Genomic DNA, 14,645 nt, shown 5'->3' on the forward strand with positions numbered 1-14,645 from the left:
CTCTGTCTACAGCTGCACGCAAATGGCGAGGGCTTTGGAAACCCGGCAGTATCTACTGAGCACACGCCTACCTGTGGCCCAGCCATTCCTCTCCTGGGTGTGCACCCACACATGCACACAGAGGAGCTGCACAGCAATGGTCTGAGCAGCATTGTTTGCTACAGTCCCAAACTGGAAACCTGAGTGCCCATTAGCAATAGGATGGAGAAGTCAAGACTGGTAAATTCAGGCGCTGGAATACCAGAGAGCATCGTGGGGGATGGAACTGCTGCTGCCTGCAGAAAGATGGAGCTCACCAACACGACGCTGAGAGGAAGAAACTAGACAGAAAGGAACACGCTGTGGGAACTCGCTGCTGCAAGGTTCAAGAACAGGCAGAGTGACTCTGCGTGATACACGTCGGGATGGGGGGTCCCTTGGTGGGAAGCAGGAGTGGGAGGGGGCTTGAGGGGTCTTCTGGGGTCCTGGTTCTATTTCTTAATCTGAAAGGTGTTACATGGGTTTATTCTGGGAAAATTTGTTGAGCTATACATTTAGGATATGGGAACTTTTCCGTACCTTTAATTCAATAAAACATTTACTTAAAAAAGAGGTCCAGGGCCGGCCCGGTGGTGCAGCAGTTAAGTGCATGTGCTCCTCTGAGGTGGCCTGGGGTTGGCAGGTTCGGATCCTGGGTGCGCACCAACACATGGCTTGTCACGCCATGCTGTGGCAGCGTCCCACATAAAGTAGAGGAAGATGGGCACAGATGTTAGCCCAGGACCAATCTTCCTCAGAAAAAAAAAGGGGGGCGGGGAGGATTGGCATTGGATGTTAGCTCAGGGCTAATCTTCCTCACCAAAAAAAAAAAAAAAAAGAGGTCCAGACTAGTGATGTAAAAATTATGAAGTCATCAGCACAAAGGTGGGGAGAGCCGAGTATTCAAAGCCGTGAGAGGGAAGAGCTCGTGGATGCTAGTGCAGGGAGAGAATCCCTCAAGAGGGGCCCGGGAAAGGAGACTGGGGAGAGAGGCCAGGAGGTCAGAGGGGCTGCCACAGGGCACAGACGAGGAGATTCCAGGAACCGTGGTCAAGCTGAGTCGGGGACGGAGGGCACTGGGTGTTGGGGCTTGGAGCATGGGGAGCGCAGGGGTGGAGGCTGGCTGCGAAGGGGTGAGGTGTAGAAAGAACAGAGAGAAGTGTGGCTGTGAAGGGTGTAGAGACCCAAGATGGTTGCAGGAGGGGATGTGTGCCTTTGGAGATGGGAGTCCCCGGAATGTGTCTATGAGTTGAGAGAGGAGGGGAGCAAGGAATGGTCCTGAAAGGGCAGGGTCGGAGGCCTCTGCCTGACCAGGGTGGGAAAAGGGGCAGGGGTGGGAAGACTCGGTGCCGGATGTATGGAGAGGGGAACAAAGGCACTGAGGGGCCTCAACCTTCCATGCCTGCTCCTCCTCTGACAGCACCTGACTCAGGTGCTCCCTCGAGGACAGAGGGAGCCAGTGCAGGCAGGTCGCCCAGCCCTGGGAACCCTCCATGAACAGCTGCCCGAATGCAGCTGCCGTCGCCACCTGATGCCGAATCTCCAGACCAGGCCTTCCGGACTCCCCGGTGCGGCTCCCGGTCAGCAGAGGTCAGCTCCCCTGGTCAGCAGCCCTCACCTCGTTGCCAGGCAGCCTGGAGCCTCCAACTGTCTGGGACCCTCTGAGCCCACCCTCCCCTGGTGTGGGCCGCACCCCCCACTACCTGCTTGGAGTAGATCTTGAGGAGCTTGTTGACCGGTGTGCCCTCATTGTCCCCGTCGAACTCCAGCCACAGGACAGACTCCTCCTCCTCGGGGGAGGTATGGTCCCACGACAGCTCCTGGAAGCGCAGGCCCAGCAGGACGTGCTGGCCAGCGTGAGATGCAGAGTTTGGACTCTGCTGGGCAGAGGCCTGACCCCCTACCCCATCCCACTCGGGCACCACCAGCAGGGGACACCTGGCCAGGCTATTTACCTCCAAGGCCGAGTCTTAAGTTTGTGCGTGAGTTTCTCTAAGGAGAGGAGTCCCTGCTTTCATCAGACCCTCAAAGGCGGCTGTGGTCTCAGGAGGCTGAGAACCCCTAACCATGTGGGGTGGTCATGTGGGGGAAGAGGCAGCTGGGGAGGGGAGAGCTTTTCCCTGAGATCAGCTAGGCAGCATCTCAGCAGGAGGCCCAGTTGGGCCCGGCACATCAGGGCACAGATGCCCAGGAGGGGCTGGGATCCCTCTCTGGGGACAACCACAAGTTGCCCAAAAGTGTTTTGCTGGTCTAGGAGGGACTCCTGCCCAGGTGCAGAGACGCTGCCCCACTGCCAACACCACCTTCTACATAGGCAGCCAAGGCACAGCCCAGGAGGGCTCCCAGTCGTGGGCTTTTCTAGAAAACCACCAGCTAGTCTCGAGCCAGGCCCTGCAGATTTCCTCCACTCAGAGGCGTTAATCCCAGTTGCAGCCTCCCCTTGCCCTGGCCACCCGGTGCCTAGCACACTGGGCAGAAAAGCTGATCCAGAGCACTCCCAGGGAAGCCCCCAAGATGACGGTGGAGGCCCCAGGGACATCTGAGGGAAGGAGGCCAGATAGGCCACCCATGCTGCCCTGCCCCCGCCAGCCAACCACAGGCCCAGAGGAACCAGGAAGGCCTGGGTAAGGCCCCGCCTCCCTTCCTCTCCACTGAGGCCCCCCAGTTCCCACCCTGGAGGAGCTGGAGGTACCTTCTCCCTGCTGTCAATGACATGCACGCCCTCCAGGCTGATGGCTACAGCCACTGGCTTTCGCCCGCCCCGGTGCAAAAAGCTCTGAGCCGGCTTGTCGACCTCGCCGTGGAAGAAGGCACACCTGGGGAGGGGAAGGGGTGGCAGCCTGTGCCCTCCAGCAAATGCTCTGGCCAGGCCCTGTCCCTGGCATCTGAGAAGCTGAAGCTGTTCGGGTGACTGAGGTTAAATGGAAACTTGCCCAGGCGAGGGAGAAACTGAGTGAGAGGGAGGCTTTGTGGAGATGGTGGCATCTGAGACGGGCGTGCAGGACAGGAGGGTTTGAACAGGCAGGAGGGGGAATCGGGTGGCACAGAGAAGGGCGGGCACCAGAGGCAGAGGGAAGAGCGTGAATGGGGTGTTGGACAGAGCAAGTTACGTGCAGGGAACCACCGGGAGCCCAAGGACTCAGGGGCTGAGGCTGCTGGAGGTGGCCAGGCCACATCAGGGCTGGGAGAGCCCCTCGGCCCCCTGTCCACCAGGCCAAGACCCTTCAGCAGCAGACGGGGCCAAGGCTGCACCTGCTTGGAGCCCATGAGGGGGCGGGGGCTGCCCAGGGAAGCAGCTTCAGGGCTTGACACTGAGCAGGGGAGGGGGTGCAGTGGACTTGGGACGCCAACCCACCGGGCTGTCACCCTCTCCCTCCTGCCACGCCATGTCCTCTCCCATTCCTACAGCGCCCTGGCCTCTCCCTGCCTGCACTTGGCTAAGCCGGAGCCCTGGTTAAATCCCTCTCTGTGACTGCCTGCACCGCACAGCGGGACAGGCCGGGAGACAAGCACACGCCACCTTCAACTCCCGAGAGCAGCCCCCGAGCGCTGCCCGCAGTCCCACTCCTGTCCCTGCACCTGCACTTCTACGGGCTCAGGGATGGCTACGACTGGACTCCTACTTCACCGGGGCAACTGCAGGAACCAGGAGAGCGGCCGCTCGCCCACTCTCATCTCAATTTGTCCCTCTCTCCCGGGTCATCCCGTGTGTCAGCACACACGTCCCGCCCATCAGAAAAAGCAACACCTTTTGTCCCGACAACTGCTGCTCCCCCTCGACTCCATCTCACAGCGCGGCTCCTTGGAAAAGCTGGTCACACTCACTGTCTCAGTCCGTTTCTCACTCTCCTGCACCCACTGCCACCTCCACGACGCTGGAGCCAAGGTCAACTCCCAGCCACACAGGGCACGTTGAACTTGACCTTGAGCAGCAGCATGGGACTCTGGGTGACTCTCTCCTCCTCAACATCGCCCTTCGCCTGGCTTGTCGAGACCCTCCCGCCGTGCTGGCCGGGGTCCTCCTCTCACCTGGTCCACACTCGCCTCCTTGGCCATCTCTTAGGGTTCCCAGTTTCAAACTCCATCTACGTGCTGAAGACTCACCAATTACCACCCAACTCGAGACTCAGAAACCCAAACGCCCACTTGGAATCGCCACCTGGGTATCTAGCGAGTAACCCAAAATCAACACGTCCAAAACCACACAGCCGACCTTCCCTGACTCGCTCCACCCCGCACGGTCTCATCTCAGCTGATGACAACGCCATCCTCCAGCTGCTCAGGCCAGAAACCTGGAGTCCTCTCTACCTCCTCTCCTTCACCTCTTCTACCGCACATCTATCTAGCAAATTCTGTTGACTCCACCCTCAACGTCTCCGGACTCTGACCATGCCTCACCTCCTATGTCATCACATCTGGCTTGAGCCACATCACCCCTTCGGAGTATTGTCACACTGTCCTCACTGGTCGCCTGGCTGCTGCCCCTGCCCACCTGTAGTCTGTTCTCTACTTCTATGGCTCACTGCCTCCCTCTCCACTAAAACGTCGGCTTCACCAGGCAGGGGTCACGGTCTTTTTGCTCAGTGAGGTGTCGCCAGCGCCTAGAGTGCGGGCACACAGTAGGTACACAAGGGCTGCGGGCTGGACAGTGTGAACGAAAGAGCTGGCTGCAGGGAAGGTCAGCAGGTCCACTGATCAAGTGACCGTGGCAGGTAAAGGAGCGGACCTGTCTGGGGTGTCCTGGCCTGTGACAGGAAGAAGGGGAGGACAAGTGTCCAACTTGGGACCCGTGGGGCCTGAGGTGCTGACATCAACACACACCTCGGGACGGAGCTCAGCTGGGGCCAAGATGGGCTCACGGCTGGCCGCGCTAGCAGACGCCAGACAGACTGTTGGGCTGTCAAGGGAAGGGGACAGAGGAGACCCAAGGCTGTGGCTGCCAGGACGACGGCAGCCAGGGAGCTGCTCACCCGTAGAAGGGCAGCTCATGGCACTTGAGGAGGTAGGCGCGGTAGTAGCTGCTCAGGGAGGCCTCATGCTCGCCGACCGCTTCCTTCACCTTGCGGTAGGCGTTCAGCAGCCCCTGCTCGCCCAGCCCAGCCTTGGCCCCACGGCCCCGGAGCGCAGCGAAGAGCCCGTGGCCCCGCTTACAGAGGTGGGCAGGGAGGAAGGAGTCCAGCTTCTCCCTGTGGAGGAAGGAAGATGGATGCGCAGCGTGAGGGGCTCCGTGGCTGGGGGCTGGCCAGACGCGCCGAGGTCCTCAGGGTGCGGGGGCCCTCACGGGGGAGGGCAGGCCAAGGATCCCACCGCCACATTTCCAGCAGCACGCTTGGCTGGAGAAAGTCCTGAAGGAAACGTCGGGAGGCCAAGATAAGAGCGGAAACCAGATAAGAGTCCTACCCCAGAGCCAGACTGTGGCAGGAGGGGTTCAGAGCAACGTCTGCGTCACTGAGTCAGGAAGGTTTGGTTTCTCAACTAGGGGAATTTTACAACCAAAAACTGGTACAAGTGCGCTAGAGCTATCAATGTTTTGTTCTGCCAAAAAGATGTAAAGAGGGGCCGGCCCCGTCGCGTAGCAGTTAAGTGCGCGCGCTCCGCTGCTGGCGGCCCAGGTTCGGATCCCGGGCGCGCACCGAGGCACCGCTTGTCAAGCCATCCTGTGGTGGCGTCCCATATAAAGTAGAGGAAGATGGGCACAGATGTTAGCCCAGGGCCAGTCTTCCTCAGCAAAAAGAGGAGGATTGGCATGGATGTTAGCTCAGGGCTGATCTTCCTCACACACACACAAAAAAAAGTAAAGAAAACACCAACCTACACTCCATCAGCACAGGTTCTTGAAAGAAAGGGCATTTTCAACCACACACACACACAAACTAGGAAAGAATGCTGGCCGAACCGCACTGTTTTCCCATCTTGGGCAGCCCTGTGGTTATGTGGACCGTGCACTGGCCGTTCCAGGTGAACCGCAGTTGGACACTCCGTCTTTGCACAGTGAGCACCCTCTCTGAGCCTCAGTTTCCCTGTGTATAAAATAAGGACACTAATCCCTACTCACATGGAAGGGCGCTAGTGTGTGCCTAGCATCAAACAAGTTGAGGTTGTCATTTTCACCAAAGAGGAGAGGGGTCCCTGCTGGGGCTTCTGGCGGACCAAACACTGCACGCCACGGGGAAGAGTGGCGGCCCAGCTGGAGGGTTGACACGAGGAAGGAACCTCTGCTAGCCTGGAGGGGCCCAACTGCAGGGTGGCATGAGGAGGGGCATCCAGGGGCTGCTCACCCTTCTCAGGGCTGCCGTGGGCATCTTCGTCATTTGTCCCCCCACATCCCTTCTTCCAGCACCAGCTCTCACTGGTCATTTGGAAATCCAGCTGTCCCCACTCTCAGCTCGTGGCGGGCCCCAAGGGAGGATCTCGGCCTCGGCCAATCAGTGCCCTGGCCACTGTGTCCCCTGTAGGTGGACCTGGGACCCAGCCACCCGGTCATCGGAGTGAGTCTGAGGACTCTCGTCGTGTAAGGAAAGAGGCGTCTCCTTGCCAACGTGCAGCTGCTGTGGCCCCCTGGCCACTGCGAGGCCAGAGCCTGCCTGAGTGCACGCTGGCCCAGAGGACACAAGGCTGGGCAAGGAGAACAGGACAGGGGTCTGGGGACCTAGCTGGAGCTCCTGCACCTCGACCACCCCTGGACCTGTCTGTTACTTGAGCTGACAAAGTCCTTCAAGTCCAAACGGTTTGAGCCGGTTTGCTGTCACTTGCAACAGGAACAGACATGCCCATCACGAGGGCCAGCAGCCCCATGGCCACCTGCCTCGAGCAAGCCCAGCTGGGAGCCCTCAGGCTCCACTGAGCCCGGGGCGGTCCCGCTGGGTCGCAGGGGGTAGTCACCCGGCCCAGGGTCCTGTCTCTGCACATCCTCTCCCAAAGGTTGTAGGAGGAGGAGCGCAGGGTCTAGGAACAGGCTGGGGTGAAAGTTCACTTTCACTGGAATTATCTCTAAACCTCAGGATCATCGTCTGTGGAGGTCAGAGGCCAGCTTGGTCTGCTTCCGGGACAGACTCAATCCTCACCACCTGAGGCCCTGCCGATTCACATGGCAAAGAGCCCGGCTTCTTTTTTTTTGTGAGGAAGATCAGCCCTGAGCTAACATCCATGCTAATCCTCCTCTTTTTTTGCTGAAGAAGACTGGCTCTGAGCTAACATCTATTGCCAATCCTCCTCTTTTCCCCCAAAGCCCCAGTAGATAGTTGTATGTCATAGTTGCACATCTTTCTAGTTGCTGTATGTGGGACGCGGCCTCAGCATGGCCGGAGAAGCTGTGTGTCGGTGCGCGCCCGGGATCTGAACCCGGGCCGCCAGTAGTGGAGCATGTGCACTTAACCGCTAAGCCACGGGGCCGGCCCCGAGCCCGGCTTCTTGAGACGGAGGCGGGACGCACAGAGCCAGCATGCTGGAGCATCTGGGGAATGAGGCCTCATCCCTGGAGTCTGCGACTGTCACTGGTGACTGGGGGTCAGTATTTGGTGAGTTCCCGGATGTGACCCCAAAAGAACAAACCCAACTCCCTCCTGACCTCAGACGGAGGCTGGGCTCCATGCTCACGCACATCTGGGGCTCCTCTCACAGATGGCACTCCACCCAAGTCTCCCACTGCCCAGGCCCCTCAGCCCAGAGCAGAGGAGGAAAAGGAGGCTCGGAGAGGTTGGGTGACTCAGTCAAGGTCACATAGCATCAGGACCAGCCCTGGGGCTGAGGCCTCCTGACTCCAGGACCTTGCAAGACCACTTGTAAGCAGGATTCCAGGGCCACCCTCCCGACCCATGCCCGTGTCAGGTCACGCTGGCCCTCACCTCAGGGTGCAGGCGGCGGGCTGACCTGGCTGGTAGGGCCCGAGCTGCACACGGCACACCAGGGCACCCAGGGCCTCACAGTCCTCGATGTCACATGGGTACCGAGCGGCCAGCACGTTGCCCTTGGCCTCCTCATAGAGCAGCCGCAGGACCTCCTCGTCGTGGATCTGTGGGCGGGGGCAGGGGGGTGCTGCTCAGCTGGATTGGGGCACCAGTGTTCAGGAGTCTAGGGACAAGGGGAGGCTTGACACAGGGCCCCAGACTGGGCAGTACTGCCTGGGCCTCGCCGCCTCACCTGGAGCTCCCGCCGCCTTGGGAAAAACACATTCCTTCGGAACTGCAGGGAAGGCTCATCTGGGGAGAGAGGCTGCGATCGCTACCTGGCCACCTGCTCAGCCAGCCCCGCCCTCTCCCAACTGGTCCAGGCCCCAGGCCCCAGTGCACGCCCACCACATCTGAGAAAACCCGAGGGCTGTCCAGAGAGCGGGGGGCGCGGCTTATCTGATGTGCTCGCTGTCCCCCTGGCCCACCCTCTCCTGGGCTCCCCTCAGGGATCGCTCCCTCCCCTGCCCCAAGTGGCTGAAGGAGCCCGGGGGAGAGGCAGGCCATGCCTCTCAGCCAGGACAGCGCCACGTGCGGCCCAGGTGGGCCCTGAGACAGGGACGCGCAGGCAGCAGCACTGACCCATGGCCACGTCGTCGTCCGGGGCGTCGGTGAAGCGCAGCAGCAGCTCCGGCCACTGGCGGCCCAGCTTGTAGGGCTGGTGCTTGGGCTTCAGCTGCACCTCTGCAGGGAGAGAGGGGACGCGGCCCACGCGGCCTCTGACCCGTGCAGCCGCCGCCCGCGAACAGCAGCAGCGACGACGGCAGTCACGGCCAGTGTTAGCTGAGCAGGCACTAAGGGTCCAGAACCACTTCAAGCGGTTTTTGGGCATTGGCCTTGCAATAATCCTAGTCTCATTTCACCAAGAGAGAAAAGTGAGGCCCACAGAGGTTAAGTTTCTTGTCCAAAGTCACACAGCAAGTGAGAGGGGGCCAGGCTCCAGGCAGAGCTGGTCTGACTGTTCCCTACAGCGCCCAGGGTGGGCTGGGGCTGAGAGGCTGCGGCAGACAGAAGGTGCCGGGGTGGTACACAGGGACCCAGCACTACCATTAGGAAGCAGAGCCCGAAGCTGGTAACTAAGGCCCAACACCTGAGGGGCTGCTCTCCCTGCTCCTACCAGAGCCTGGGCCTCCCCTGGGAGCTCCGGTTGACCGTCCATCCTATAAGCTCCTTGCCTCCACAGCCCACAGGCGCCATGCCATCCAGCGCCCACCTCATTTCCCTCTCTGGCTCCCTCTCCCACTCTGCCTCTGCCAGATGGGCCTTCTTCAATTGCTTGAACATTGCCAGCTTGTTTGTGCCTCAGGGCCTTTGCATTTGCTGTCCCTCCTGCTTCAGACACCTTTCCCCCAGATCCTCACGTGGCAGGCTGGCTCGGAGCTCAGTTCAAGTGTCACCTTTCCTGGACCCCTAACTAAAGCAGCCCCTCTCTGTCACCTATCACACCAATTACACCCTCATTTGGTTGCTTTTACTTGTTTGCCACTAGCTAACATCACCTCACTGTCCAGGCCCCCACTAGCCCGTGAGTGCCATGCAGGCAGGAGCGGTTCTGTCTGTTCACTGCTGTGCCCCTGGCCTGCGCGGGCCCTCACCACGGATCAGCAGAACGACTGAGTGTACTACTCATGGCCCCTCAACTCCGGGATGTCAGCTGGCCCCATGACTCAACACACCAGGCCAGGAATGACCAAGTGGTTTCATCTCATGCACCACTGCCCATGGCTGGTCACCACTGCCCGTGGCTGGTCACCACTGCCCATGGCTGGTCACCACTGCCCGTGGCTGGTCTGAGAGCTCTGAGGCCATTTCCAAGGCCATCCAGTGATGAATGAGGATGGCTGCCAGGGCGTAGGAGGGGGAACAGCCATATCCATGCCAGGTACCAGCTACCCCTGCCTTCTAACCCTTCTCTCCCATCACAGGGCCGCGCGCCTTGTCCTGCCAGCCTGATGTCAAGGGTCCTCGTCTCTGCTCCTTGGGTTTCCATGTGGACTCTAATCTGAACCCCAAACAGCAGCCACAGCCTCCACAATGGCCTCCCTCCCAGCCTCTTCCATCCTGCCTTTAGCTGCTTCACACTCCTTTCTCCTCCCGTCACTTCTCTGATCCAAATTTCCCAGCAGCCCTCATCTCCAACCTAGATTCTTGGCCACAGCCGTCTGTCGCCACCCCTGCCTCACCACTCCCCAGGAGGAGAACGTGCCATTTGCACACTCTCTCCATCTGGACACTCACAGGACACCAGAGCTGGGAGGGCATCCACTCTACACGTGGGAAACTGAAGCCCCAAGAGGGACAGTGCCCAGCCGAGGCCACCAGATTAGTGGCTAAACCAGGAACAGAGCTCGGCCTGCCGAGCCTCCTGTACCACGCTTTGGACTGCAAGGTCCCTGAGAGCAGGGACACCTTCAGTCCTGTTCCCCACTGTACCCCAGTGTCCAGACGGCTGCCCAGCATGAGGAGGGGGCTCTGCATGTACTTGTGAGATGAACGATGTAACTGACTAGTGCGGATCCCTGGACACACTGTGGGGGAGGTGGACGTGGGGCAAGGGTGCCTCTCTTTCTGCCTACGCCCAGCCCCGACCAGCCTGAAACCCTGAGCCCCAGCAGCTCAGAGAACTCTCATTATCAGAACGGGACCATGCTGACCCCATGGTCCCACACACTTCCAGATGGGGCCTTCCTGCCTGGAGGCTGTCACCCTAGTGAGACTCGCAGTCCCTGGAGCTGTGTTCCATGCAGAGTGACAATGGCATTGGGAAGGTCAAACCCTCCCAAACATCCAGCTTGAAGGGCCGGCTCCAGCAGACAGCACGCCTCCCTGCCTCACAGCCCTGGGGCATCTGTCACTGCGTCACCCACTGGGGGGGGTGGGGAGCCAAGGGTTCTGAGGGGCCCAAGTCAAAGCCGAAGTGGCCTTTCAGCCTTCCTGAACCCAGCCTGGGAACAAAGTGGGCAGTGACTTCGTGCTGGGGCCTCTAGCCACCCTCCTCCTGGACAGGGCAGTGCCCCAGGGTGACCTGGCCGGCCACACAGGCAGTCCATTCACATTCTTGTGAGGGGGGAGCAGGAAAGTGATGAGGAGGGAGCGGGGGCGGAGGAGGTGGGAGGAGAAAACAGACTACCCAGGGAGCCTGAGGCAGCACAAGGCCGGCCACACGGAACACCACCCCCAGCTTTCCAAAGACACAAGCCAAGGGGCCCACAGTCCCGACCGTCAGCCTGGAGGGTGGAGGGGGGTGCAGCTGAGCTGAGTGGAGAGCGGCCGGAGGAGGCCGGTCAGCAGGAAAAAGGTGGGTGAGAGCAGCAGCTGGGCAGGAAGCTCCAACTGGCGGGCGGGGGTGGGAGGACAGGCGCTCCCGCTCCCACCAAACCAGCCAGCATCCTCCCCCCAGGCTGGAGGCACAAACCCCAAGGGCCTCGGGAGAGGAGGGAACCACTAGGGGCTCCAGGGACCAGTCACCCCCTTCTTGCCCCTATTCCTCTATGAGGGAGGAGAACATTTAAGCTCAGAAAACACGTTTGGTCCTGGCACCAACTGGAGCATCCTCTCCCCTGGCCCCCTTCCTGTCCAAGCCAGCAGGCTACAGGCCCTATTCAGAGGCCCCAGGGAGCTCCCGCCCTCCCCCTCCCCTAGGCCTGAGGGTCTGGAGAGCCACGGCCCCCACTCCCACTCCAGCCCCGCCATGGGATCTCAGCCTGAAAGGGCAGGACACAGTGGTCACCGGGCCAGAAACCAGAAAAATCGGATTCCCACGCGTCCTGCTCTCCCCACCCCCAGGAAAAGCCTCATCCTCAGGCGTGGCTGCTCCAGGCTTCTGTTCTGATCTTGGTCCTACCACTCACTGGTCCCACCTCTCCAAACCTCAGTTTCTTCATCCGCAAGACAGGGCTGAGCCACAGGCATAAGGCGAAATTTTGCTCGTGAAAGGCCAGCTCAGGTTGTGGCACAGACCATGTGCTCAGTGAACGCAGACCCCTTTCCTCCCTGTCCCCCAGTCCTGTTCCCCCTGATGTCCCAGGCGCCAGTATCACTGAGGCTGAGGGGCAGGCTCGGCCCCTCCTCTGCCACCAGCAGAAAGAAGGGGCAGAGGGGCCAGGCATCGTCTCAGGGCTCTGGGTCCTGAAAGCTGTGGACAGCTCCAGGACACACACAAGTCCTAGCTTCCCCTGATGTAGAGTGGCCACAGGTTCCAGAAGCTGCCCCCTCCCTGCCCACTGGTCAGCCCCCTTCCAACCCTCCCACCTTGGCTTCTCACTGCCAAGCCTTACCCAGCAGAGGGGAGACAAGCCAGAGTGCGAAGGCCTCTAGGGCGATGTCTGGGAGCTGCAGGAACTCTCGGACAGCGCGGTGCAGCTCGTGGGCACTGAGTGAGGGCAGGTTCTCCACGGCCAGGGGCACTACCCTGTCATCCGCCAAGTATACCAACACGTCAGCTGCTGCAATAGAGGCCAGGCAGGGTCAGCTGGGCCCACCGCCCAGGCACAAGGATACCGACCAGGCACCCTCCGCCCTCCACTGGGGCTGGAGCCCCCAACCTATACCCCTTGGGGTGACCAAGGCTACACTGGAGAGGGAGAGATCCAGTGTCCTCAAAGAACCCTGTGAAGAGTGCTGTCTGTTAGGACTTACTCAAGACCCTCAAACTACCCAGAAACCCAGCAACTCTGGCCCCGTCCTAACCCCCAAAGGTTCAAATTACAGTTGGCCACCATATCCCCCCCACACATACCCCTGGCAGCCCCAAGGACTCTGCTGTGCTTCCTCCCTGAAGGAGAACATTGCCCAGGTGGGGACTGAGGCAGAGATAGGCCAGCCCCATCCCGGGGTTACAGCAGTTAGTCTGCCAGGCTGGGACGGGGGCGAGCTGGTGACCCACTGTTATCCCTAAGGCAGATCGCTGCCTCTCTCTGGCCCAGGCTAAAATGGAGACAGGATTCCTAAGGTCCTCCCAGGGTAAAGCAAGTTCCAGGACTCAGCTTCCAGAGGACTCTTCAAGCCTCAGGACTCAATAGCGTGGCCTTTCAGGATAGTCTTAAACAGGCCAGGAGAAGTACAACCCAAAAAGCTGGGCAATTCCTTGTGACAGCCTGTGGGATTCCTATTCAGAGCCCAGGGCCAAAGGGAGACCATTGGAGGAGCAACCAGCTTCAACCCCCATCCCTGGAAGCGCAGGTGCTGTGAAAGAGCACTGAGCTTGCAGGCCAGCGTGCTCGGGTTCCAGTCCTAGCCTGGCCCTGGCTAGCTGGCTGACTTTGGCAAGTCAGTGTGTCAGATGCCTCATCTGTAGAGCAGACCTAAGACCCCTCCCCTCAAAGAGTGGCTGTGAATCAGATGAGGAGCAGCCTGTCAAAGGCCAGGGCAGACTTTATCATCAATACAAGTGAAGGTGCTTTCTGGATCCCCAGCCTGTTCTGCTCCAACAGCTACCTTCTTGAGAGATCATGAAATAATCTCCAGGAAGCTGACATGCAGACCCACTTTTCAGGCAGGGGAAACTGAGGCACAGAAGGCTCCAGTACCCTGTGACTTAACCTCTCTAGGGCCCAATTTGCTTCCTGTAAAATGAAGACAATTATCCTTGCTTTCAAAAGGCTGTTTGTGAGAAACAAACCAAACAAAGAAAGTGAGTGTGTCACTTTTCATTCATGAGATTCCATCTGAATTTCAGCTAGGTGAGACATGCTTGTTTTACCTAGAAGGAAAGAGAGATTCAAGAGTCCCCAACTTGGTCAGCACCTAGTGACAGAGCCTAGGTCCTCTGAATGACTTCTGTCACTTCTCCACACCTCAACATACCTTATTTGTTAATTAATATATAAAGTTCTCTTCAATGAAAGAGATGACAAGCCAGGGGCACTTCCCCAGGGCTGGGGCCCCAGGAGGGTATGGTGGGGAGGAGATGGGGACAAGGACCCACCTCGTGCTCCCACGGAGGACACGCTGCTTCGATGGGACCGCTCAGCGGAGCCGGGCTGCTCGGCATTGCCTTCTGTCCCGTCCATCTGCAGAGGGAAAGCGAAGGAGCAGTTACTGGGGGTCCAGGGACGGGAGGGTGAAGGAGGGAGGGGGGTCCCGGGCCGATCTGCGAAGGTGAACAACGCAGCGGAAGGCACTGGTGTGCAGACTAGCGGCGTGGGGATGGGGGTGGGGGTCCTCAGCCGATTCGAGGTCATGGCTGGTGGGAGGGGTCAGGGCCGTGGTGGTCACCAGCGGGGTCGGAACTCGGCTTGCCGGGATGCAGGCAGGGCACGGCGCACCCCCATCCAGGGCGGGAGCCCGCGCAGGGCGCCATCGCGCTCTCACCTCGCAGGCACGCAGCGCCCGCCCCTCAGTCCAGGCTCCTGCCCCGACTGCGACCCCCCACTCCAGACCCGCGCCGCCGGCTCCGACTCGGGCTCCAGCTCCCAAGACTGCGACACGGAAGCTGGGGCGGAGGAAGCGCGGCGCGCACGGCCCCGCCTCCCTCGCCCGCGGGAGCCAATCGGAGCCCGGGGCCGCCGCGCACGCGCCCTGCCCGCGCCCGCGCGCTCACGCCCCCCGCGGGCCCGCGCATGCCCTGGACGCGCACGGGCTCGCCTCCTACCTCCGGTAACGCCTGTGGGATGGCGGCGCTACGAAACGGCCCCGCCACCAACCGGAGTGACCCAGGGCGATGGCCCCCACACACAGGCC

At 60.4% G+C, this 14,645-nt stretch overlaps 1 protein-coding gene across 2 annotated transcripts in view; it reads right to left on the bottom strand.

Moving 5' to 3' along the window:
- Window positions 1-14,645, bottom strand: part of FRMD8 (FERM domain containing 8) — a 78,058-nt gene that overhangs the window by 9,056 nt on the left and 54,357 nt on the right. Inside the window, exons 1-9 of one of the 2 annotated variants that reach the window (XM_058526436.1) lie at window positions 14,277-14,295; window positions 13,891-13,975; window positions 12,242-12,409; window positions 8,547-8,648; window positions 8,158-8,216; window positions 7,863-8,029; window positions 4,989-5,204; window positions 2,711-2,834; window positions 1,722-1,865 (exon numbers count right to left, since the gene is read on the bottom strand). In XM_058526436.1, the coding sequence (XP_058382419.1) occupies window positions 1,722-1,865; window positions 2,711-2,834; window positions 4,989-5,204; window positions 7,863-8,029; window positions 8,158-8,216; window positions 8,547-8,648; window positions 12,242-12,409; window positions 13,891-13,975 (1,065 nt within the window). In that variant the 5' untranslated portion in view covers window positions 14,277-14,295. Of the gene's footprint in view, window positions 1-1,721; window positions 1,866-2,710; window positions 2,835-4,988; window positions 5,205-7,862; window positions 8,030-8,157; window positions 8,217-8,546; window positions 8,649-12,241; window positions 12,410-13,890; window positions 13,976-14,276; window positions 14,296-14,645 lie in introns of those variants that run through there. The other variant, XM_058526435.1, reaches the window with a different exon arrangement.

This window comes from Diceros bicornis, chromosome 31, assembly GCF_020826845.1.
Source record: "Diceros bicornis minor isolate mBicDic1 chromosome 31, mDicBic1.mat.cur, whole genome shotgun sequence".
NCBI lineage: Eukaryota > Metazoa > Chordata > Mammalia > Perissodactyla > Rhinocerotidae > Diceros > Diceros bicornis.